At 36.7% G+C, this 27,321-nt stretch overlaps 1 protein-coding gene across 1 annotated transcript in view; it reads left to right on the forward strand.

The window, feature by feature from the left end:
- Positions 1-27,321, forward strand: part of TTC29 (tetratricopeptide repeat domain 29) — a 264,021-nt gene that overhangs the window by 98,021 nt on the left and 138,679 nt on the right. The window contains 2 exon segments of the mRNA XM_023226242.1: positions 12,913-13,004; positions 26,005-26,128. Of these exon segments, the coding sequence (XP_023082010.1) occupies positions 12,913-13,004; positions 26,005-26,128 (216 nt within the window).

Below are 27,321 nucleotides of genomic sequence, written 5' to 3' on the forward strand. Positions count from 1 at the left end.
ATTTATTTATTTATTTATTTATTTATTTATTTATTTATTTATTTATTTCATTCATTCATTACAAATAGTCTTCCCATTGCCCAAATACAATGTAGGCTGCAATGGGCCAGGGATTTTGCATTATTGGCTGCTGTATCCCTAGCACCTAGAACAAGGCTTTGCCCATAAAAGACACTCAGTATTTGTGTAATGGATTAATGTTTTTGGACTAAATTTTTAGTCCTTTATACAGACTTCCAGCACTATATACTTTCAATGTCTGTAAGTCTTATTTCCTTACATAGTAAGATCTTTAAGAGCAGAAATATAATTTTAAATCTAGCAGCCACATCTAATGGAATATACTGGAAGAGTTCTTTGCATAATACATTGGTTCTGAAGGTTGGGCATTATGAAGAAAGTGATAACAAGGTGGAATGGAAATAGCTGCAGTTCCCTTTACAGGGATCATATCTGCTGCTGTGCATTTCCCTCTTCCTTTTTTCATCTATTCCACACTTCTGTGATAAGGGACATTGAGAAAAAGCTGTGGAGCTTCTAGACAACACAAAGGTACAGCAGACAAAAAAAAAAAAAAAAAAAAAGAAAAGTTAAAAACCAGTACCCACTTAAAAGATTAAGAGATCATATCAAAGGTTAGATTTAAAGACAAGGCAGCTGGCTTTTTATTTTATAACCTTTGCCCCCAAATTTTCCTGCCACACACTGTCTGAATTATCTTACTGCACTTTATTAAACTGCGTAAAATGTAGTTTAGAAGAAATGATGCGGGGCTAACAAACATTTTCTTTTTAAAACCGCAACTTCCTTCCTCTCCTAGAGTTAATGATGTTTGGGTCATTCACACCTAAGTATAAGTATGAATAAATTTAGTCAACTCCTGTTTTTCTCTCACTTAGCTGAGGAAATTGCCAGGGAAATACAAGTGCTCAAGTTAAAGGAGATGACAAAAGAGGTACAGAAGAGATGCCAAATTATTGCAGAATTTTTCCCAAGGAAGAACTTTTACCCAAGGAAAAGAGAGAGAGAAAAAAAGAGATTTTCCTTTATCATTTTCTTTTTTCTTTTTTAAGGAGCAAACAAAAAATGAATTTCTCTGAAAGAGTATCATGAGGCATCATTGTACAATGGAATTTTTCTGTATCTTGATTGCAGTGGTGGCTACATGAATATATTCATGTGATGAAATAGCGTAAAACTTATACACACACACATACACACACACACGAGTTCATGTAAAACTAGTGAAATCTGAATAAGGCTGGTGAAACGTAAATTTTTTTATTGATATATAATAGCTATACATATTTGGGGGTTACCTGTGATATTTTGATGCCTGTATAAAATGTATAATGCTCAAATCAAGGTAATTGAGATATAGATCACCTCAAACAATTATCTTTTCTTACTGTTGGGAATATTAGAATTTTTTTTAGCTATTTTTAAGTATATAATAAATGATTATTAACTACAATTTCCTAGCTATTTTGAAATATATCATTATTATCTATAATTTCTCCACTGCACTATCAAACACTAGCACTTATTTGGTTAGCACACAGTACTTATAAGGTCAGTGGGTATATATCAGTGTCAATTCCCTGATTGTAATATTGTATTATAATTATGAAAAAAGTCATCACTGGGAAAAACGGAGCGAAGGGTATGTGGATAACTCTGTATTATTTCCTACAACTCTATGTGACTCTACAATGATCTTTAAACTTTTTTTTTATATACTTTAAGTTCTAGGGTACATGTGCAAAACGTGCAGGTTTGTTACATATGTATACATGTGCCATGTTGGTGTGCTGCACCCATTAACTCGTCATTTACATTAGGTATATCTCCTAATGCTATCCCTCCCCCCTCCTCACAATAGGACCCAGTGTGTGATGTTGCTCTTCCTGTGTCCAAGTGATCTCATTGTTCAATTTCCACCCATGAGTGAGAACATACAGTATTTGGTTTTCTGTTCTTGCGATAGTTTGCTGAGAATGATGGTTTCCAGCTGCATCCATGTCCCTACAAAGGACACAAACTCATCCTTTTTTATGGCTACATAGTATTCCATGGTGTATATGTGCCACATTTTCTTAATCCAGTCTGTCACAGATGGATATTTAGGTTGATTCCAAGTCTTTGCTATTGTGAATAGTGCTACAATAAACATACGTGTGCATGTGTCTTTATAGCAGCATGATTTATAATCCTTTGAGTATATACCCAGTAATGGGATAGCTGGGTCAAATGGTATTTCTAGTTCTAGATCCTTGAGGAATCGCCACACTGTCTTCCACAATGGTTGAACTAGTTTGCAGTCCCACCAACAGTGTAAAAGTGTTCCTATTTCTCCACATCCTCTCCAGCACTTGTTGTTTCCTGACTTTTTAATGATTGCCGTTCCAACTGGTGTGAGGTGGTATCTCATTGTGGTTTTGATTTGCATTTCTCTGATGGCTAGTGATGATGAGCATTTTTTCATGTGTCTGTTGGCTGCGTAAATGCCTTCTTTTGAGAAGTGTCTGTTCATATCCTTTGCCCACTTTTTGATGGGTTTGTTTGTTTTTTTCTTGTAAATTTCTTTGTAGGTTCTGGTTAGCCCTTTATCAGATGAGTAGATTGCAAAAATTTTCTCCCATTCTGTAGGTTGCCTGTTCACTCTGATGGTAGTTTGTTTTGCTGTGCAGAAGCTCTTTAGTTTAATTAGATCCCATTTGTCAATTTTGGCTTTTGTTGCCATTGCTTTTAGTGTTTTAGACATGAAGTCCTTGCCCATGCCTATGTCCTGAATGGTATTGCCTAGGTTTTCTTCTAGGGTTTTTATGGTTTTAGGTCTAACATTTAAGTCTCTAATCCGTCTTGAACTAATTTTTGTATAAGGTTTAAGGAAGGATCCAGTTTCAGCTTTCTACTTATGGCTAGCCAGTTTTCCCAGCACCGTTTATTGAATAGGGAATCCTTTCCCCATTTATTGTTTTTGTCAGGTTTGTCAAAGATCAGATGGTTGTAGATGTGTGATATTATTACTGAGGGCTCTGTTCTGTTCCATTGGTCTATATCTCTGTTTTGGTAACAGTACCATGCTGTTTAGTTACTGTAGCCTTGTAGTATAGTTTGAAATCAGGTAACGTGATGCCTCCAGCTTTGTTCTTTTGGCTTAGGATTGTCTTGGCAATGCGGGCTCTTTTTTGGTTCCATATGAACTTTAAAGCATTTTTTCCCAATTCTGTGAAGAAAGTCATTGGTAGCTTAATGGGAATGGCATTGAATCTATAAATTACCTTGGGCAGTATGGCCATTTTCACGATATTGATTCTTCCTATCCATGAGCATGGTATGTTCTTCCATTTGTTTGTGTCCTCTTTTATTTCACTGAGCAGTGGTTTGTAGTTCTCCTTGAAGAGGTCCTTTACATCCCTTGTAAGTTGGATTCCTAGGTATTTTATTCTCTTTGAAGCTATTGTGATTGGGAGTTCATTCATGATTTGGATGTCTGTTTGTCTGTTACTGGTGTATAAGAATGCTTGTGATTTTTGCACATTAATTTTGTATCCTGAGAGTTTGCTGAAGTTGCTTATAAGCTTAAGGAGATTTTGGGCTGAGACAATGGGGTTTTCTAAATATAAAGTCATGTCATCTGCAAACAGGGACAATTTGACTTCTTCTTTTCCTAACTGAATACCCTTAGTTTCTTTCTCTTGCCTGATTGCCCTAGCCAGAACTTCCAACACTATGTTGAATAGGAGTGGTGAGAGAGGGCATCCCTGTGTTGTGCCAGTTTTCAAAGGGAATTCTTCCAGGTTTTCCCATTCAGTATGATGTTGGCTGTGGGTTTGTCATAAATAGCTCTTATTATTTTGAGATACATTCCATCAATACCGAATTTTTTGAGACTTTTTAGCATGAAAGGCTGTTGAATTTTGTCAAAGGGCTTTTCTGCATCTATTGAGATAATCATGTGGTTTTGTCTTTGGTTCTGTTTATATGCTGGATTACATTTACTGATTTGCATATGTTGAGCCAGCCTTACATCCCAGGGATGAAGCCCACTTGATCATGGTGGATAAGCTTTTTCATGTGCTGCTGGATTCGGGTTGCCAGTATTGTATTGAGGATTTTTGTATCGATGTTCATCAGGGATATTGGTCTAAAATTCTCTTTTTTTGTTGTATCTCTGCCAGGCTTTGTTATCAAGATGATGTTGACCTCGTAAAATGAGTTAGGGAGGATTCTCTCTTTTTCTATTGATTGGAATAGTTTCAGAAGGAATGGTACCAGCTCCTCCTTGTACCTCTGGTAGAATTCAGCTGTGAATCCATCTGGTCCTGGACTTTTTTTGGTTGGTAGGCTATTAATTATTGCCTCAATTTCAGAGCCTGCTATTGGTCTATTCAGGGATTCAACTTCTTCCTGGTTTAGTCTTGGGAGAGTGTAAGTGTCCAGGAAATTATCCATTTCTTCTAGATTTTCTAGTTTATTTGCATAGAGGTGTTTATAGTATTCTCTGATGGTAGTTTGTATTTCTGTGGGTTCGGTGGTGATATCCCTTTTATCATTTTTTATTGCGTCTATTTGATTCTTCTCTCTTTTCTTCTTTATTAGTCTTGCTAGCGGTCTATCAATTTTGCTGATCTTTTCAAAAAACCAGCTCCTGGATTCATTGATTTTTTGGGGGGTTTTTTGTGTCTCTATCTCCTTCAGTTCTGCTCTGATCTTAGTTATTTCTTGCCTTCTGCTAGCTTTTCAATTTGCTTTTGCTTCTCTAGTTCTTTTAATTGTGATGTTAGGGTGTCAATTTTAGATCTTTCCTGCTTTCTCTTGTGGGCATTTAGTGCTATAAATTTCCCTCTACACTCTGCTTTAAATGTGTCCCAGATATTCCGGTATGTTGTATCTTTGTTCTTACTGGTTTCAAAGAACATCTTTTTTTCTGCCTTCATTTTGTTATGTACCCAGTGGTTATTCAGGAGCAGGTTGTTCAGTTTCCATGTAGTTGAGTGGTTTTGATTGAGTTTCTTAGTCCTGCGTTCTAGTTTGATTGCACTGTGGTCTGAGAGATAGTTTGTTATAATTTCTGTTCTTTTACATTTGCTGAGGAGTGCTTTTCTTCCAACTATGTGGTCAATTTTGGAATAAGTGCGATGTGGTGCTGAGAAGAATGTATATTCTGTTGATTTGGGGTGGGGAGTTCTGTAGATGTCTATTAGGTTCACTTGGTGCAGAGTTGAGTTTAATTCCTGGATATCCTTGTTAACTTTCTGTCTCATTGATCTGTCTAATGTTGACAGTGGGGTGTTAAAGTCTCCCATTATTATTGTATGGGAGTCTAAGTCTCTTTGTAATTCTCTAAGGACTTGCTTTAGGAATCTGGGTGCTCCTGTATTGGGTGCGTATATATTTAGGATAGTTACCTCTTCCTGATGAATTGATCCCTTTACCATTATGTAATGGCCTTCTTTGTCTCTTTTGATCTTTGATGGTTTAAAGTCTGTTTTATCAGAGACTAGGATTGCAACCCCTGCTTTTTTTTTTGTTTTCCATTTGCTTGGTAGATCTTCCTCCATCCGTTTATTTTGAGCCTATGTGTGTCTCTGCTTGTGAGATGGGTCTCCTGAATACAGCACACTGATGGGTCTTGACTCTTTATCCAATTTGCCAGTCTGTGTCTTTTAATTGGACCATTTTGTCCATTTACATTTAAATGGTTAATTATTGTTATGTGTGAACTTGATCCTGTCATTATGATATTAGCTGGTTATTTTGCTCTCTAGTTGATGCAGATTCTTCCTAGCATTGATGGACTTTACATTTTGACATGTTTTTGCAATGGCTGGTACCAGTTGTTCCTTTCCATGTTTAGTTCTTCCTTCAGGACCTCTTGTAGGGCAGGCCTCGTGGTAACAAAATCTCACAGCATTTGCTTGTCTGTAAAGGATTTTATTTCTCCTTCACTTATGAAACTTAGTTTGGCTGGATATGAAATTCAGGGTTGAAAATTCTTTTCTTTAAGGATGTTGAATATTGGCCCCCACTCTCTTCTGGCTTGTAGAGTTTCTGCCGAGAGATCTGCTGTTAGTCTGATGGGCTTCCCTTTTTGTGTAACCCGAGCTTTCTCTCTGGCTGCCCTTAACGTTTTTTCCTTCATTTCAACTTTGGTAAATATGACAATTATGTGTCTTGGAATTGCTCTTCTCAGGGAGAATCTTTGTGACATTCTCTGTATTTCCTGAATTTGAATGTTGGCCTGCTTTACTAGGTTGGGGAAGTTCTCCTGGATGATATCCTGAAGAGTGTTTTCCAACTTGGTTCCATTTTCCCCGTCACTTTCAGGCACTCCAATCAGACGTAGATTTGGTGTTTTCACATAATCCCATATTTCTTGGAGGCTTTGTTCATTTTTTTTTACTCTTTTTTTCTCTACACTTCTCTTCTCGCTTCATTTCATTTGTTTGATCTTCAATCACTTATACTCTTTCTTCCAGTTGATTGAGTTGGTTACTGAAGCTTGTGCATTTGTCACGTATTTCTTGTGTTATGGTTTTCATCTCTATCAGTTCTTTTAAGGACTTCTCTACATTGGTTATTCTAGTTAGCCATTCGTCAAATCTTTTTTCAAGGTTTTTAGTTTCTTTGCACTGGTTACGTAGTTCCTCCTTTAGCTCTGAGAAGTTCAATCGACTAAAGCCTTCTTCTCTCATCTCGTCAAAATCATTCTCTGTCCAGCTTTGTTCCGTTGCTGGCAATGAGCTGCGTTCCTTTGGAGGGGGAGATGCGCTCTGATTTTTTGAATTTCCAGATTTTCTGCCCTGCTTTTTCCCCATCTTTGTGGTTTTATCTGCCTTTGGTCTTTGGTGATGGTGACGTACTGATGGAGTTTTGGTGTGGGTGTCCTTTCTGTTTGTTAGTTTTCCTTCTAACAGTCAGGACCCTCAGCTGTAGGTCTGTTGGAGTTTGCTTGATGTCCACTCCAGATGCTGTTTGCCTGGGTATCAGCAGTGGAGGCTGCAGAAGATAGAATATTGCTGAACAGCGAGTGTTGCTGTCTGATTCTCACTCTGGAAGCTTCGTCTCAGGGGTATACCCCACCATGTGAGGTGTGAGGTGTGGGTCTGCGCCTAGTGGGGGATGTCTCCCAGTTAGGCTACTCAGGGGTCAGGGACCCACTTGAGCAGGCAGTCTGTCCATTCTCAGATCTCAACTTCCGTGTTGGGAGATCCACTGCTCTCTTCAAAGCTGTCAGACAGGGGCATTTACCTCTGCCGAGGTTTCTGCTGCTTTCTGTTTAGCTATGCCCTGTCCCCAGAGGAGGAGTCTACAGAGGTGGGCTGGCCTCCTTGAGCTGTGGTGGGCTCCACCCAATTCAAGCTTCCAGGCGACTTTGTTTACCTACTTAAGCCTCAGCAATCGTGGACGCCCCTCCCCCAGCCTCACTGCCTCCTTGCAGTTAGATCTCAGACTGCTGTGTTAGCAATGAAGGAAGCTCCATGGGTGTGGGACCCTCTGGGCCAAGTGTGGGCTATAATCTCCTGGTGTGCCGTTTGCTAAGACCCTTGGTAAAGTGCAGTATTAGGGTGGGAGTTACCCGATTTTCCAGGTGTTGTGTGTCTCAATTTCCTTTGGCTAGGAAAAGGAATTCCCTTCCCCCTTGCACTTCCCAGGTGAGGTGATGTCTCGCCCTGCTTCAGCTCTCGCTGGTCGGGCTGCACCCGAGGACCAGCGCCAACTGTCCGGCACCACATGACCCAGTGAGATGAACCCTGTACCTTGGTTGAGAATGCAGAAATCACCCGTATTCTAAGTCGCTCATGCTGAGAGCTGGAGGCTGGAGCTGTTCCTATTCGGCCATCTTGGGCGCACCCTAGGTCTTTAAACTTTTTCAAAACAAATTAACTGGAACAGTGTTTTCCTATAAAGGCTGGCTGGGCAGAGGGGTCAGGAGACAGTTCCATCTAATTTGGAAAAGGTAGGCCTGAAGTGATAGTTCTCATAGTGGTTTAAAGTTTCAGTTGTTAAAGCAAACATAAGGGCCAAGATTGGTGGAATTTTATGTTTTAATGGTTTCTAAAATAAAGCTATATAAGAGAGAAATTGCAGTGGGGTGAGAAATAGGAAAACAGAGGAAGTCAGAAAGGAGGATGAATACCAAATACCTACAGGCAGGTTCCCAATCCGTCAAATCCTGTATTTTTTATCTACATTTGGTTGAAAAAAATTCACATTACGTAGACTCATGCAGTTCAAACCTGTGTCATTCAAGAGTCAGCTGTGGTTCATTTTTGTCTGTCCAAGGTATTCTCCTAACTGGTGGTCCTAAGTATAGAAAGGAAAAAAGACAACTGGGTGCTCAAAATTATTAGACCTAATAATGTCTTCCTATGTGTCTCCATAAAGGTGCCAAAGCTCAAGCACAAAATTTATTCTTTTAAATTTTAAATTCCTATCTTCTGAGAGAGCAAGGATATTTTTCTACTTTCTCTAAGACAGATAGACATTCTACTTTTTTTTGACAATTGACAATATTTGACTTAAATCTGATATTCCCTGAGACTATTGCAGTAAAAATAAATTAATAATCCTTAAATTTCATTTTACAACAACACTTCTTCAAAGAATCTGTAGCATATCCCCAGCATTGTTCTTTTGTACACTCTCATTTTTTTCTGGTGAGTATCCTACTAGTTTTGTTTCTAGGTGACCAATAGCAATTATTTTATTGTAAGAACTTTGGATTTTATTTGAAAATGTTTTTACCAAGTACATCTATTTCATTTTGGTAAGAAGATGGTCTGTTTTCTTTGAAGTCACAGAAATTGTTTTCAAAGCTTCATTTTCATTACTCACCAAAATTATTGGAGCAATTGGATAGAGTGGCCATGTAGCACTCAATTCTTATGAGGTGTATGAACTGGCTTTGCCAACTTTGGTAACTTTGGTATCATGTCGTTTGGTGTCCATTGAAACTTACATAGTAGCACACTAAATTAATGTTCTCCTCTGTCTTTTGACAAAGGTTAAATTAGTTCCCTTGAGCTAATTTATTTATATTTTTTATATTGTATATATTTTCAATTCATCAAAATATTTGTACCTGGGGATCCTTTATTTTTGCCTATCTCTGATTTGCAATGCTAGATTTTAACCATCTTGATCCTGGCTCTGTTTCCAACATATTGTCTGCCACAGGGATAGTCAATCAAGTGCAGTGCACCCCTCAGATTGCCACACTGTATTTTCTTATAATACTTGAAGTATTCTTTGTAAAAATCGTTCCATTCTTTGTCTAGTGATTCAAGTTGATCAATATTTATTAATTTGTAGATTATACCTTACCTGCTTTAAGCAGATAAAGTTGCCTACTATAAATCCGTATAAAACATCTGTATCTTTTTAAAAAACTTCTATTTTAAGTTCAGCAGTACCTGTGCAGGATTGTTATATAGGTAGACTTGTGTCACAGGGGTTTATTTTACAGATTATTTCATCACCCAGGTACTAAGCCTAGTATGCAACAGTTATCTTTTCTGGTATTCCTCCTCCTCCCACCATCCATTCTCAAGCAGGGCCCCAGTGTCTGTTGTTCCCCTCTTTGTGTCCATGGGTTCTCATCATTTAGCTCCCACTTATAAGTGAGAATATGCAGTATTTGGTTTCCTGTTTCTATGTTAGTTTACTAAGGATAATGGCCTCAAGCTTCATCCATGTTGCTGCAAGGGACATGATCTCATTCTTTCTTATGGCTGCGTAGTATTCTATGGTGTATATGTACCACATTTTCTTTATCCAGTGTGCATTGATGTGCATTTAGGTTGATTCCATGTTTTGGCTATTGTGAATAGTGCTGCAATGAACATTTGCACGTGTGTGTCTTTATGGTAGAATGTTTCATATTCCTCTGGGTATATACCCAGTAATGGGATTGCTGGGTTGAATGGTAGTTCTGCTTTTAGCCCTTTGAGGAATGGCCACACTGTTTTCCACTGTGGTTGAACTAATTTACATTCCCACCAACAGTGTATAAGCGTTTTCTTTTCTCCACAACCTTTGCCAGCATATGTTGTTTTTTGAATTTGATAATAGCTGTCCTGACTGATGATAGATGGTATCTCATTGTGGTTTTGATTTGCATTTCTCTAATGATCACTGATATTGAGCTTTTATCTGTATGCTTTTTGGCCACATGCGTGTCATCTTTTCAAGTGTCTGTTCGCCTCCTTTGCCCACTTTTTAATAGGGTTGAATCTTTCTTGTAAATTAAAACATCTGTATCTTCTACAGAATTTGTAGTATCATATTATTTTTCCACTCATTTTAATGCTTTTTAGTTTGAACTACACAATTTGCCAATCCACTGTGTTTTGTCTAGTAATCTTTTTATGACTCCACCTGTATGCACTCCTCTCTCCCACTGCAGCTCATGTTCTGGAGGAGCAGAGGGTGTGTCTTTGATTTAGAGCAGTTCCTTTGCAAGACCCTCATGTGAATTTCATGTGATTGACATTTTCCCTACTTGGTCAATAATGAACTATACTTGTCCTACTGCCTATATATTTCCTGTTTTTCTGTAAATTGTTTAAGGAAATACCCACACTCTCTCCACTCTCTGAAACCACAAAAAAGATCAGTTGTCTTTACTTTGAAGAGAGATACTCCTACCAGGAGCTGTTCACTGGTGGCTAATTAACAGGTTCCCAAAGAATTCTTATCCTGATATCTACATAGCACTTTATATTATCTCACAGTGTCACAACCATTCTCAGAGGTAGACTTTCTTTTTTACTATGAGGAAATTAAACTTAAAGAGATTTCCTGGTCCAAATGTGCTGGGTATGGAAGGCTAGCACATGAATCCAAGTGTTCTTATTCTAAGGTTAGTGTTCATTTCAGCAGGCCACATCTGTCTCCATGGGGAAGCTACTATGGAATCAAGTGCAAGGCCAAAGCTGTTTTTTGCCCCTCTGCTCCCAGGAATTATTGCACAGTGGTGTGGGATAGGACCCATCAACATTGAAGTATCTACCTCTGTTTTCTTGGGAATCTACCCTTCTATCCATGGGTTGAAGAATCACACCTCACAGATAAAATTGGGCACCTCTGATTGTTGCCATGTGCTTCAGAGCCCATGGAGATCAGGGCCATGAGAGAGTGGTGCAGTATAAGCACAGTTTTAGCCCTGGAAAAACCTGTCTTCAGTCATTGTTAATTCACATGGTTGTATCAGTCCAAAGTCTGGAGCACTGAACTATAAATGCCTTGAGGGTTACAGGCATATTCGCATCTACTTAAGATCCTATGGTCTAACATAGTGCCTGAGACACAATAACAGTATTTGCTGAAAAAAACAAATGAACTATTTTGGCAGAAAATATAATTATATTCCATCTTTACTTTAAACTTCTAGAATGTCATATAAATTATATGGACCTGAAAAAGACACCAGAAAGTCTCTTCCTAAATATTTTGATATTTGGATTCCAAAAGATATCTTATAAATTCACAAAATTCAGAGGCACTGCCCTTTAACTCAGAAAGGTCTATGTCAATTCATATCAGATTAGATCTAAGTGCTATTTGTTGTGTAAGAAAGGGTGAAAAGAATATTCTCAGGTTTACACAGGGTTGTTAGGAGACTTGAAAATGAAAATCAAAGGTCATAATAATGTATATTTCAAAATTGCTAAAAGAATACATTGTTAACATTCTTACCACATTAACAAATGGTAATTTGGTGAGGTGATAGATATGTTATTATTTATTAAAAATAGATATGTTTTTAAAGTACAAAAAAAAAACCCCCAAATTTTGAACTTTGTGGTTTTAGCAGGAAATAAAACCCTGGGTCAATATATAGCCATAAGTTTTAACAACAGCATTATGTCAAGCAGTCACTTGCAAACCACATGAAACTCAAATTTTATGAAGTGTCGCAATAGCCTCATTGAAATTATTTCCCAAATATTGACACGAAGAAAGCAAAGAAAATATCAACCCTGCCGCTCAGACTTAAACCTTCTAGGCTGCCTGATTCAGGCAGTAACAGATGAGTTGTTTTTATGTCGTCCCTCACACTGACTCTGTTTTCCAAATGCCGTCAAATGACTTTTGCTAATTCTTTCTTAGAAAATGTGCAAAAAGGATTTCCATAGAGGTCTTTGGAGATTTCCTGTGTCCTCATGTGTGTAATAGGTTGGGTCATGTAATAATGAAGGAAAAAGGAAGAATGGGGATTCTATTTTATGTATTTTTCTCCTTCCGGCCATTGAAAGAGGGAAAAAAGGAAAAGGGAAAATTATACCATACAGATGATGTCAGTGTTAAATTAAATTAAGATCACATGTTTGGCTGTGGCAGCTGTAATCTTTTGATTATTGAAGAGATTGTTGGTAGTGAAATACATTTGTAAGAAATATTTTTAGTGTAAACTGTATACATGCACAAACTGTGAGCTATGCATCTAATAAAATGATAGATTTAGAAATTGCCTGGCACCTAAATTCATGTTTTTCAAATAGCTATTTATAGAAAGAAAAGTGATATTTAAGCTATCATAGTAGAATATTATAATCTGCCTTATATTACCTTAGATAATAGTCCCATATTTTAAAATACTGTACAAACCATTCAATTATTTATTCATGCCTAAGTTATATAAATTGGAAGATTTGGGGAATTGTGCAAGAAAAGAATTATTTTATCCAAAAGTAAGGCCTCACTGTCATGGTTTAAAGAGATTGCCACAAAATAAGTTATACTACAGATAAAAATAAACCAAACCAACATGAATTTTTAATCAATAAAATTTTTTATAGACATTAAAAAACAAGTATTAATTTTAAGTTTTTCTCTTATGAAATGAAACATCAGTGTATCTGGCTGTGCTATATGTTCAATATGTATTTCTCTTCCTGATAGGTCCTTGACACTTACTGTAAAATCTCCACAGAACTGGATGATGATCTCAGCCTGGGGAGAGCCTATGAAGCCATAGCCAAGGTCCTGCAGAGGTAAGTTAGCACATCCTCGTCTTGCTGTCACTGTGAATTCACTCAACTGTGAAAGGCTTAAATTGTTTGAGGTCTGTCGCTTTCCATTACTGCCTGCTTAAATTTTAAGCAGTGCCCTTCTTAAGTGACCCTTTCATCGTAAGTTATTTTAAACCATTTTGGTATTTTAAAATACGTATCTAAACTCTTCTTTTTCTATGCCTCCTTCGTTGTATTTTCTTTTTGGTTTTCTGTAAGTTTAGTGATGACCTTGAATAAAAGAGAAAAAAATCGGGTCACATCTCACAAGTTAAGAAAGCAGAGAGCACAGAAATATATAGTACGCTTCAGTGGCTGTGGCTCACTGTAACCTTTCCAGATCTCTTCTTTGAGGAAAGTTTCCATTTATGCTTCAGTCATACTTTTCCATTAAGACATCTCTCCTTTGAGCACATCTGGATAAACAACTGGAGTTAAAACCAATATTCCCAATGTTTCATTTAAAACAGAAAATTTTAGATATATGAACAACTTCTGATACCTACTTTTCTATGGAAGGTATACCATTCATCCTTCAGTCATTGTCTTGCAATCATTGTTTACTCCATTTGATTGTTATAGAGTAGCATTATGACTTAAGAAATAATAACAATAAGAGAAGTTATCTGTTAAGGCCTTGGTTTTTACTATGTTATCTTATATCCAAGATACAGTTTTTTAATAATAGTAATGTTGGTAGCAGTAACTATAGTAACAGATATAGATTATGTTAAGTTCTAATTTCTTCCCATTTATATTTCAGTTGTAAACACATAAAAGGAGGTGTTTTAAAAGTAAAACCGTTATTTCAAAGACATTTGAAACATTAAAAAGTACCTAGTGAAGTAAAATTGGATTCATTATATAAGTACCATTACTAATATAACAATCATAGTTTAAAATATCAGTACCAATGAAATTAAAGATATCCTACAAAATAAATAAAATGCAGTAATCACTGGATAAATGGTTTAGGAAAGCAGACATATTTAGAAGGAGAGGCCAGGCATGATGGCTCACGCCTATAATCCCAGCACTTTGGGAGGCTGAGGCGAGCAGATCACCTGAGGTAAAGAGTTTGAGATCAGCCTGGCCAACGTGGTGAAACCCCCTCTCTACTAAAAATAACAAACAAAAAAAAAAATTAGTTGGCCGTGGAGGCGGGCTTCTGTAATCCCAGCTACTTGGGAGGCTGAGGCAGGAGAATCACTTGAACCTGGGAGGTGGCGGTTGCAGTGAGCCGAGATTGCACTCCAGCCAGGCATCAAGAGTGAAACTCTGTCTCAAAAAAAAAAAAAAAAAAAAAAAAAAAAGAAAAGAAAAGAAAAAGAAAGAAAGAAAAAGAAAAAAGGAAAAGGAGAGTATGGGTGTTTACCCAAGAAAGACAGAGCCAGTCATGGGTAAGGCAAGCAGCCTGTGAATGTTATGACCCTTCTAAATAAAGATTGGTAACTAGTCCGTGGAAGACCAACTCAGCTATTTTTTAAAACTTTTACTTCTAAATAACAACCCAGAAGATGCAGATGGTTGAATACAAAGAAGAGACTGATAAGAATTCAATTGATGTCTATTTGGAACAAACCAGATCTGCTGATTGTACATTTGATTATGAACTTGCTTCACTCTGCTGTTATCACTGCTCAAAAATCAGCAGAAAAGGACTGCATTCTTTGCTTTGCTTTGTAGTAGCATATAAATGTGTCCCCTAACTTGTTTATAAAATAATTTTTACAAAATGACATTTCCATTGTGTTCCAGCATAACTAGAGAGATAAGCTGAGTGTGGTGGTGGGGTCCTGTAATCCCAATTACTTGGGAGGCTGAGACGGGAAGATCCGTGGAGCCCAGGAGTTTGAGTCCAACCTGAGCAACATAGCAAGACCTCATCTCAAAAATAAATAAATTAATTAATAAAGAGATAAAACTTCAAGGGAAAAATTTATTGATAAACATCTACTAAGCACTTACTATGTCACAGGACAAATATTGAAATGTCCCTTTGGTTATTGATGGTCTTTATAATTATTTTTGAAACTTCCAGAGACATAAGGCTGTCTTCAAATAATTCTCACCTCTTAGCCTTGCTTCTTATCTGGAATATTTTAGCCTCCATTCCAGGATTTGAATTCCTGGTCAATACAGTCAAAGCTAAGTGAAGAGCTGAACAATTATCTAGTTAATTTTGGCACTAACAGGCAATCTGATGTTTTAATTTGCCTATTTATTATTTGGAGCTTGGGAGTGGGACGGGACAGAGCTATATTTGATGTATCATGAAGCTGAATGTGTTTTGGGTAGGACTGGGGACCATTCTGTTCCAACACTCTCAGTGGCCTGCCAATGTGCCTTAGGGCAAACATTTAAAGGAGCAAGAAGATTTATCCCCATTTTACTTTTATGCCAAGTAAACTAATTCTTTTTATAAGAATTCCTGGCCAGGCACAATGGCTCACACTTGTAATCCCAGCACTTTGGGAGGCCAAAGTGGGAGGATCACTTGAGTGCAGGAGTTCGAGCCCAGCCTAGGCCACATAGTGAGAACCTATCTCTGTTTAAAAATAATAATAATAATAATTAATAATAATAATAATAATAAATTATAAAAAGAATTCCCATCTAGTAAAGTACAATAAAGCCACCAGTGATTTCATGGTAGACATGGATTCTTAATTTTGTAATATTATACAATGCACAAGACAGTGCAGGGGATGCTTATTCTGAGGCCATAGTGAAAAAGTGTCCCAAGGCCACAACCAGCTTTCCAATCCAAATCTGTGATTTTGCAGCATCATCGTTGGTTATAGAGGAGCACTCAGGGACTGCAAGCCTCCACATATTATTTCAACATCTGTGCAAAATAATTCAAAAGGGTGATCTACTAACAGGCAGATGTTTCGAAACCTAAAATTCTATAAGATAGACAACAGCATCCTAAATAGCGTAAAGCATTATTAAATCAAGTCCACTCATTGAATAAATGCTTTGATGTAAATTCTGTATCATTTTTAGAACATTTTGCTTGAAAGACTTGATATCCTTCAGTAAACATGCATGTGCACACAAACACACATGCACATACCCACACACATAAACACAAACACACACATGTACCAGCCCTTTCATAGCCCTAAATTGTCCTTCTCAGGTTAGTAGCAACACACAAGATACAGACTACAGCCCAAATAGAGGAAATTATGGTGGTGGCAGCTGAGAAATAAATCAAATTGCATATGAAGCTTAGCATCACCTCTAAATCTCTTTTTCCTAACCTATGCAATTGCACAAGTTTCACTAATGGTAGCCCTATCTCTATAAACATATTTTATATCTTTAAAGGAAATGGAAGAGGATAGCCATGTCTAGGATAAGTGTGTGTCTAAGGCCATCAACTAAGCGTGCATGAACAGTGAATAAGATCTAAGGCTGGAAGCTTCTAAAATGGTTATAAGAATTTATACTAAGCTCTCAATTGAAAAACACACCACAATCCCTCAAGACTGAGGATTTGGTAATACAGAGTTGCCTGTCTGGTGATATTATTAATAGATACAGACTTGGTGTTAGAGTTATTGGGGAAGGTGTTAATAAGTGAACAAGTTTTGTTATTTTTGCCATTGATCTGAATAATATTAATTGCATAAGACTTTAAGCAACATAGTAGAAAATAAGCATTTGTAATGTCGTTCTTCCCCTGCTTGGAATAATAGTGAAGAAAAGAGTTGATGTTCTAAAATACTAACAATCACCTTGTGAAACTACAATAAAAGCTAGAATTATGGTCCATAAAACAAAGAGAAAGTGAGCTGAGAAATTACAAGTAAATATTATTATACAGACAGTTTGAGTAAATACAGAGAGAGAAAATCCCTATATTTTCCTTATGGCATTTCTTTTTTTGCCTCATTTACTGAAGTAGTTCATTTACAGAAATGTCTCAACTTTCCAAAATACTCAGATTATTTAAAAAAATACAGAGAAAAAATTCACAAAAATATGTTTAATACATATTGGTCACAACTAACCCATCTCTGGGTTTATTCCATACCAATTGTAAATTTTCTTGCAAACTCGAGTTAAATTATTTCCTAGAAAACTTTCCACAATGGAGATCTTTAAATCAATCAGCACAAAGTTTCAAGTATGAAAATTACCTTTCTGTTATAGCTGAAAATTAATTTTTTCTTGCTTGAGAGAAATGACATGCCCTAGTAATTTTCATATATTCTTTAAAATGGAACATCCAGGCTTTGATGTGAAATGTCCTAAAAATGACCAAAAAAATACATCAAAACATATCTATTAATTCATGAAATTAAGAATAGCTTTTTGCATTTTCTCCTGTCACTGATCCCATTTGCCTTATTACTTTCATCTGTGGCCCACAAACTTGGTGGCACAATCAACAAACCCCTTAGTGGCTGTTTCATCTCTGCTCTATTTGATTTCTTCTCTCTGAGTAAATGATTAAGTTTTCATGCATTGGTTCAACCAAAATCTATGTTCACTCAACCACATCCTTTATTGATTACTTCTACTGCAAACAGTAGGCCAAGTGTGATATACATAATTGGACAGTTGTCAAGGGACGTGGGTGTTAACGGTCCTGTTTTCCCAGTTGGAAACTGGAATCACCTTGATACACAAATATTCTGCACTGTTTCATTCTCATTCTTTGGACCGAGGAGTCCTGTTCCTCCGAATATATGTTTTTAACTCTCTAAGGTCTGGTTGAATGAATTTAATGATTATACCATATAATATGCTGTTCAAGTTGCACCTGTGCACTGCATATAGAAAACTGGAATTAATATTTATCTAACATTTTAACCTTGTCCTTTAACTTATACAAATAAGCTGTAGCTTTTCTGTAAGAAAATATTCCATGTTTCCCCCTTCCACAAAAAGAATGGCTTCTGAATCTGTTGCTAACTTTTAAATTTGGAAAACCTTTAACCAGCATATAATGTTAATATTTCAGATGTTGCATTAACAACTTTGCTGACTGTAGATCTCTACATTCATTGAGTAAAGCAAATGACTTACAATGATAAGACTTTTTTCTCTAGCTTTATTTGTTAGAGCAAATTCTAGATAATTTTGTATGTTTTGGAGATCTGTTGCTCCTCTGGAAGAAAAATGACTTGAATTACCCAGCAATAGGTTTATTTATACTATTTTGTGTTTCTCATACTCTAAACTTAGTTTTTTTGCTTGTTTCTTTGTTTGTATATATCTTGATTTAACAATCCTCAGCAGGCCAAATCTAATTCAAAATGTACTTTCTTCAAAAATATATTGGTTTTTAGAAACATGAACATAAATAAGCTTCAGCGAGTCCATCTTAGCTAAATAATTAATAATCATAATTTTCCCTAAGGTTTTAAAGTGATATTCAGAGAAATCATCATTTTTCCCCCATCAATTTTTCTTGAATATTATAGTCTAGGAAAGTGTGTGAAAAATTAACAATTTGACAGAACATTTTTAGTCCTACAACCACAAGTTCACTCAAAATTCTAAATAATGTATTTTCTTTATTAATATTTAATACTCAAGCTCTCTCGATAACTTTTAGTTTCACAAAACAAATATTTAAATTAAAATAATCGGTGAACCTCCCATTATATTTTACTCTATGCCTGCATTTGAAAATTTCCTCCAATAATTCATATTGTTTCTGGAGAATTGACCTATGCCTATATGTGGAAGATCAGGCATAATTTTGGTATGAAAAAGTGAGGACAGACTTTTAAAAAGTTGTGTTCACAGCTGCGGTAACATAAAATTTCATCCTATTTCTGATGTGTAGAACACTCTTTTATCAATAAGAGAAAAAAGTATTTGATGGTACTTGATACTCAAGTAAAAAAAAAAAAATGTGAACACTTTGATTTTTCCCCTTAGGAAATAGACTTTATGTGACTGATTTGCAGAGTATACATTCAAATCAGAGTGTTTAATTCATCATATGATGAATGTTTTCAGGAAGGATTGCTTAGCTAAATTGAATTTGCCTCTTGGCTTGTGGTAGACAATGTCAAGTAGAGAGCTGTCAATGTGATAGTTGTTTATTTCACTGAGAGATAATAATAACACAAGTGCCATTTATTGAATCCCTACTACATGCCAAGCTATACATTTACACAATTTTTCATCTCACAGCAACTTGTGGCCATTTTTAAAATGAAGAAACAAAAGTTTTCTTTAGTTTCATAACTTTAGTATAATCAAAGTTATTAATCTAAGAGACCGAGCTGAGATTCAAACCTACATCTTTCTAAATTCCACCATAACTCATTTTGACTTTAAGGTAATCTAACTTACTTTTACAAACATATCAGTGTTTACCTCTGAAAATGAATGTTTTTCAAACCTTGGGAGGTTATGCAAGGAGATAACCCTAATCCTACTAATACTTTTAAAAAATAAACTCCATTGAAAATACATTCTGGGGCATATAGAAATGCTACTGGTGGCTGCGGGGCCAAGATGGCCTACTAGAAGCTGGGGCTCCCATCAAAATAAACCATAATAAGTGAGTGAATCCTTCACCAGCAACCAAGGTATCCAGGTTCTGTCATCAAAATTGACTAGAAGGCAGGTGTGACCCACAGAGAGAGGGAAGAGCAGTGTGGTGTGGTGGCCCACCTGAGAGTCACACGGGGAAGAGGAGCCCCCTCCCGCCAGCCAAGGGATATGGGCACAGACACGGACGAAGGATCAAATGGATGAAGTGGCAGAAGTCGGCTATAGAAGATGGGTAATAAAAACCTACAATGAGTTAAAGGAGCATGTTCTAACCCAATGCAAACAAGCTAAGAACCTCGATAAAAAGTTAGAGGAATTAATAACTAGAATAACCAGTTTAGAGAGGAACATAAACGACCTGATGGAGCTGAAAAACACAGCACAAGAACTTCGTGAAGCGTACGCAAGTATCAACAGCCGAATCAGCCAAGCAGAAGAAAGGATATCAGAGTTTGAAGGCCATCTTACTGAAATAAGACATGCAAACAAGAATAGAGAAAAAAGAATGAAAAGGAATGAACAAAGCCTCCAAGAAATATGGGATTTCATAAAAAGACCAAACCTACAATTGATTGGAGTACCAGAGAAGATGAAGAGAATGGAAACAAGCTGGAAAATACACTTCAGAATATTATCCGGGAGAATTTTCCCAACCTAGCAAGACAAGCCAACATGCAAATTCAGGAAATACAGAGAACACCATTCATATACTCCATGATAAGATCAACCCCAAGAAGCATGATCATCAGATTCTCCAAGGTCGAAATGAAGGAAAAACTGTTAAGGGCAGCCAGAGAATGATTCAAAAAGACAAAGAAGGGCATTACATAATGGTAAAGGGAACAATTCAACAAGACGGACTAATTATTCTAAATATATATGCACCCAATGCAGGAGCACCCAGATTCATAAAGCAAGTTCTTAGAGACCTACAAAGAGACTTAGTCTCCCACACAATAATAGTGGGAGACTTTAACAACCCACTGTCAGTATTAGGCAGATTAACGAGACAGAAAATTAACAAGAATATTCAGGACTTGAACTCAGTTCTGAGTCAAGTGGACCTAGTAGACAGCTACAGAACTCTCTACCCCAAATCAACAGAATATACACTCTTCTCAGTGCCACATGGCACTTATTCTAAAATTGACCACATAATTGGAAGTAAAACACTCCTCAGCAAATACAAAACAACTGAAGTCATAACAAACAGTCTCTCAGATCACAGTGCAATCAAGTTAGAATTCAGGATTAAGAAACTCACTCAAAACTGCAAAATTACATGGAAATTGAACAACTTGATCCTGAATGACTACTGGATAAATAATGAAATTAGGATGGAAATTAAGAAGTTCTTTGAAACCAATGAGAACAAAGAGACAACATAACAGAAACTCTAAGACACAGCTAAAACAGTGTTAAGAGGGAAATTTATAGCACTAAATGCCCACAGGAGAAAGTGGAAAAAATCTAAAATAGACACCCTAACCTCACAATTAAAAGAGTTTGAGAGGTGAGAGCAAACTAATCCAACAGCTAGCAGAAGACAAGAAATAACTAACATCATAGAGGAATTGAGAGAGATAGAAACACGAAAAATCCTCCAAAAAAAATCAATGAATCCGGGAGCTGGTTTTATGAAAAAATTAACAAAATTGATAAACTGCTAGCAAGGCTAATAAAGAAGAAGAGAAAGAAGAATCAAACTGACACAATAAAAAATGATAAAAGGGATATCACCACTGACCCCACAGAAATACAAACTACCACTACAGAATACGGTAAACACCTTCACACAAATAAACTAGACAATCTAGAAGAATTGGATAAATTCCTGGATGCATCCACCTTACCAAGACTAAACCAGGAAGAAGTCGGATCCCTGAACAGACCAATAACAAGCTCTGAAATTGTGGCAGTAATTAATAGCCTAACAACCAAAAAATCCCAGGACCAGACAAATTCACAGCTGAATTCTTCCAGATATACAAAGAGAAGCTGGTACTATTCCTCTGGAACTATTCCAAACAATTGAAAAAGAGGGAATTTCCTCTAACTCATTTTATGAAGCCAGCATCATCCTGTTATCAAAATCGGGTAGAGACCCAACAAAAAAAGAAAATTTCAGGCCAATATCCCTGATGAACATCAATGTGAAAATCCTCAATAAAATACTGGCAAACTGATTACAGCAGCACATTAAAAACTTATCCACCACGATCAAGTCAGCTTTGTCCCTGGGATGCAAGGCTGGTTCAACATAAGCAAATCAATAAATGTAATCTATCACATAAACCAGAACCAATGACAAAGCCCACAGGATTACCTCAATAGATGCAGAAAAGGCCTTCGATAAAATTCAACATCCCTTCATGTTAAAAACTCTCAATAAACTAGGTATTGATGGAACATCTCTCAAAATCACAAGAGCTATTTATGACAAACCCACAGCCAATATAATACTGAATGCACAAAAGCTGAAAGCATTCCCTTTGAAAACTGGCACAAGACAAGGATACCTTCTTTCACCACTTCTATTCAACATAGTATTGGACGTTCTGGCCAGGGCAATCAGGCAAAAGAGAGAAATAAAGTGTATTCAGACAGGAAGAGAGGAAGTCAAATTGTCTCTGTTTGCAGATGACATGACTGTATATTTAGAAAATCCCATCATCTCAGCCCAAAACCTCCTTACGCTGAGAAGCAACTTCAGCAAAGTCTCAGAACACAAAATCAATGTGCAAAAATCACAAGTATTCCTTTACACCAACAGTAGGCAAGCAGAGAGCCAAATCATGAATGAACTCCCATTCACAATTGCTACAAAGAGAATAAAATACCTAGGAATACAGCTAACAAGAGATGTGAAGGACCTCTTCAAGGAGCACTACAAACCAATTCTCAAGGAAATAAGAGAGGAAACAAACAAATGGAGAAACATTCCATCTCCATGGATAGAAAGAATGAATATCTTGAAAATGGCCATACTACTGAAAGTAATTTATAGATTCAATGCTATTCCCATCAAACTACCATTGACATTCTTCACAGAATTAGAAAAAAAACTATTTTAAATTTCATGTAGAATCAAAGAAGACCCTGTGTAGCCAAGACAATCTTAAGCAAAAAGAACAAAGCTGGAGGTATCATGCTACCTGACTTCAAACTATACTACAAGGCTACAGTAACCAAAACAGCATGGTACTGGTACCAAAACAGACATATAGACCAGTGGATCAGAACAAAGACCTCAGAAATAATACCACACATCTACAACCATCTGATCTTCAACAAGCCTGACAAAAACAATCAATGGGGAAAGGATCTCCTATTAAGTAAATGGTGCTGGGAAAACTGGCTAACCGTATGAAGAAAACTGAAACTGGACCCCTTCCTTACACCTTATACAAAAACTAACTCAAGATGAATTAAAGACTTAAATGTAAAACCCCAAACCATAAAAACCCTAGAAGTAAACCTAGGCAATACCATTCAGGACATAGGCATGGGCAATGACTTCATGACAAAAACACCAAAAGCAATTGCAACAAAAACGAAAATTGACAAATGGGATCTAATTAAACTAAAGAGCTTCTGCACAGCAAAAGAAACTATCATCAGAGTGAACAGGCAACCTACAGAATGGGAGAACACTTTTGCAATCCACCCATCTGACAAAGGTCTAATATCCAGAATTTTCAAGGAACTTAAATATATTCACAAGGAAAAAACAACCCCATCAAAAAATGGGCAAAGGTTATGAACAGACACTTCTCAAAAGAAGACATTTATGCAGCCAACAAACATGAAAAAAAGCTCAACATCACTGATCATCATAGAAATGCAAATCAAAACCACAAGGAGATACCATCTCATGCCAGTCAGAATGGCAATTATTAAAAAGTCAGGAAACAATAGATTCTGGTGAGACTGTGGAGAAATAGAAACACTTTTACACTGTTGGTGGAAGTGTAAATTAGTTCAACCAATGTGGAAGACAGTATGGCAATTCCTCAAAGATCTAGAAGCAGCAATATCATTTGACCCAGTAATCCCATTACTGGATATATACCTAAGGATCCTACAGAAAATGATTCAGTAAACCTATAAAGACACATGCACATGTATGTTTATTGCAGCACTATTTACAATAGCAAAGACATGGAACTAACCCAAATGCCCATCAATAATAGACTGGATAAAGAAAATGTGGTACATAGACACCATGGAATACTATGCAGCCATAAATAGGAATGAGATCATGTGCTTTGTGGGGACATGGATGAAGCTGGAAGCCACCATCCTCAGCAAACTAGCACAGGAACAGAAAACCAAACACCGCATGTTCTCACTCATAAGTGGGAGTTGAACACTAAGAACATATGGACACAGAAAGGAGAACAACAGATACCAGGGCCTGTGGAAGGGTGGGGAGTGAGGGGAGGGACCTTAGAGGATTGGTCAATAGGTGCAGCAAACCACCATGGCCCACGTAGACCTATGTAACAAACCTGCATGTTCTACACATGTATCTCCCCACCTTTTTTTTTTTTTTTAAGAAAGTACTTTCTGAACTTGCAACATACTCTTTTAAACAGCCCCAGTTGAGAGGTGTGCTCAGTCTTTAGAAATAGCCAAAAGAATTTGGAGTCACATTTAGAAAACCTAGAAAACAACAACAACAAAAATACTAGACATGTTTTTATGAGGATAGGCAAATGAATGTACTCCAGGTTTCAAAGCACTGTATACAAGTCAGTACCTGTCACTTATTTATACACTTATTTCTCCAAACTGACAGTGAAACACTTCAAGCACAGGAACCCTATTCCCCAGCAACTAGCAAATTTTGGGACATTTGCTAGACTCCCAAAGTTTCTTGATGTTACTGGAATATCCAAGGGTCAGGAGTTTACAGTCTTAGACTCCAAACATCTATATGCCTTAAGGTTCTCACAGTTTACCTGGATGCTTAGCTTTCATGTGTGCAGCGTATGTGTCTCCCTTCTCAAATTTTCAACATTACTTCATTCAAAAATGTATTAATGCTTACTATATGATAAATTATCTGCTAGAAATTATGTCTTCCTGAACATTTTGTGAGGATATGTAACACTTGTATATGTGACTTTAATGACACCTGAGCTTTCACTACCAATGAAAGCTTTCAAGAGCAAGCTAGTATTCACTTTTTATAAACTTTTAAAAGGTTTTTTTTTAAAAAAAAACAGATTTAGTGAGACATAATTCATATGCTATACAATTATGACTTTAACAATTGTAGACTTTAAAAATCTACAATTTAAAAGAGTCCTCACTTTAAAAGTTTAATACAATTCAGTGGTTTTTAGTATACTCACAGGATTGAGCAACCATGGCCACTATCTAATTTCAGTCACCCTAAAAGGAAACCTTGTACCCATTATTTGTCATTTCTCAACCCTCCAATGGATTGAGAAACATTGAGAAAAGCCTAGAGGCTTTCCTCAGCCTCTAGGGACCACTAGCCTACTTTCCATCTCATGAATTTGCCATTCTGGACATACTGTGTAAATGGGCTTATATGGTATGTGATCTTCTGTTGTTTGGTTTCTTTCACTTAGCATATTTTCAAGTTTCATCCATGTTGCAACATGCATCGTTACCTCATTATTTTATTTATTTATTTATTTATTTTGATTTTGAGTCTCGCTCTGTCGCCCAGGCTGGAGTGCAGTGGCGCTATCTCAGCTCACTGCAAGCTCCACCTCCTGTGTTCATGCCATTCTCCTGCCTCAGCCTCCCGAGTAGCTGGGACTTCAGTCACCCGCCACCACACCCAGCTAATTTTTTATATTTTTAGTAGAGGTGGGGTTTCAGCGTGTTAGCCAGGATGGTCTTGATCTCCTGACCTCGTGATCCACCTGTCTGGGCTTCCAAAGTGCTGGGACTACAGGTGTGAGCCACCACGCCTGGCCTACCTCATTTGTTTTAAGACTGAATAATATTTCATTGTAGGTATACACCATATTTTGTTTACCCATTTATCAGTTGATACACATTTCAATTGTTTTCATGCCTTGGCTATTATGATTAATGCTGCTATGAAATTTCATGTATATGACTTTTTGTGTTGACATATTTTTGCTTCACTTGGGTATATATTTTGGAGTAAAATTTCTGGGTCATATGGTAACTCTATGTTAAAGTTTTTGAGGAACTGCCAAGTTGTTAAGAAGATGTACCATTTTACATTTCCATTAGCAATGCATGAGGATTTAAAAGTTTCAGTTTTAACTCAATGTATGCTCCAACAAAAACAAGCCATGTATTTTTAATTTTGTATTCACACATTAAATCTCATTATCCTGATAACCATCTTGTATTTTCTACAGGGAAGACACAAGATACTTTCTCTTTATTGTGACATTAAGTGAGGTGATACTCCATTGATGTCCTATTTCATTCATTCTAGCCAAGGAGATACGACAGAAGCAATTAAATACTTGAAAAAATTTGTGAAAATTGCAAGAAACAATTTTCAAAGCCTTGATTTTGTGAGAGCAAGTACAATGCTTGGGGACATCTACAATGAAAAAGTGAGTCTATGTGTTTCTTGTTTATAGAGAAATTTGCAGTGTTTAGGGAGAAATTTGCTGTTTTAAAAGTCTCTTCTCATGTTATCCTTGTCTTCCCACCATATATTATGCAGAATGACCCTGGCCTGCAGGATGTAGTTAATGCCCATGGCAAGGACTAGGAGGAGAAATGCCTCCTCCTCCTCCTCCTCTTCCAATACCTTAGGGCCATGTGGGGACAGTCCTTATGAGCTGCTAACCCTGATTCATGGTTTCACATCCAGTGAGGATTCTAACTGACATTGGATTTGAGGAGCAATTAAAATATTTAATTCAAAGGAAATTGATTATAACTGTTGGCTATTATCTGCTTCCACTGACATTCATCTCTCTCACTCCAAATTCTTTATTAATCCAGCTGTGGCGCCCCTGCTAGTTTCCTTAGAAGAAACAACAATCCTAAAAATAATTCTGCAGAAAATTTAGAGTGAAATTTTAGCAACAGATTAATTACATGAAAGAGAAAACAGAAAGAAGAACAAAAAAGTCCAAAATAAAATTATCCAATTCAAGAAGCTGTTATTAGTATAATGTACTGGTCATAATGGACTTTTGTCGTATTTTCTCCTGATTTTATCTTTTTATTACAGATTCTCCTTTAGCAATGGTGTGAAAGAGCCTTGTTTCTCTAGTTATAATTGCTGTTTTGATCATGAATAAGATCCATCATTTTTTTAGGGTAATTGTGTTCTCAAATTATGTTTATACACTCTCTGTTAATCTCTTTGAGAGTCTGTGTATGTAGTGAATAAAGTCACTAATTCCTAAACCACACTGCTTGAGTTAAAAACCCAGCTCTTTCACTTGTAAGATCTCTGACCTTGGGCTAGTTACTTAAGTTTCTAGGTGCCTCAATATTCTCACCTCATAAAGTTATTGTGAGTATTAAATTAACATGTAGAAAGCACTTAGGATAGTGCTTTGCAGCAGGAGAAGTATTATCTTTATAAATTTCCGTTGTTCTCTACACCCTTAGTGGTATCAAACAATTCCCCTTTGCCAGACCCTCAGATGATGCTGGGTGGCAATGGTATTCAAACCCATTCTCCTAACCACTGCAGTATTCTGTTTGCCGTAAAATTAACTTTATTTCAGAAGGATTTAGGATTTTTTTTTTTTTTAAGGAAATCAAGTTGAAATTAATTTGAATGAGT

The sequence above is a fragment of the Piliocolobus tephrosceles genome, chromosome 3 (assembly GCF_002776525.5).
Source record: "Piliocolobus tephrosceles isolate RC106 chromosome 3, ASM277652v3, whole genome shotgun sequence".
Lineage (NCBI taxonomy): Eukaryota > Metazoa > Chordata > Mammalia > Primates > Cercopithecidae > Piliocolobus > Piliocolobus tephrosceles.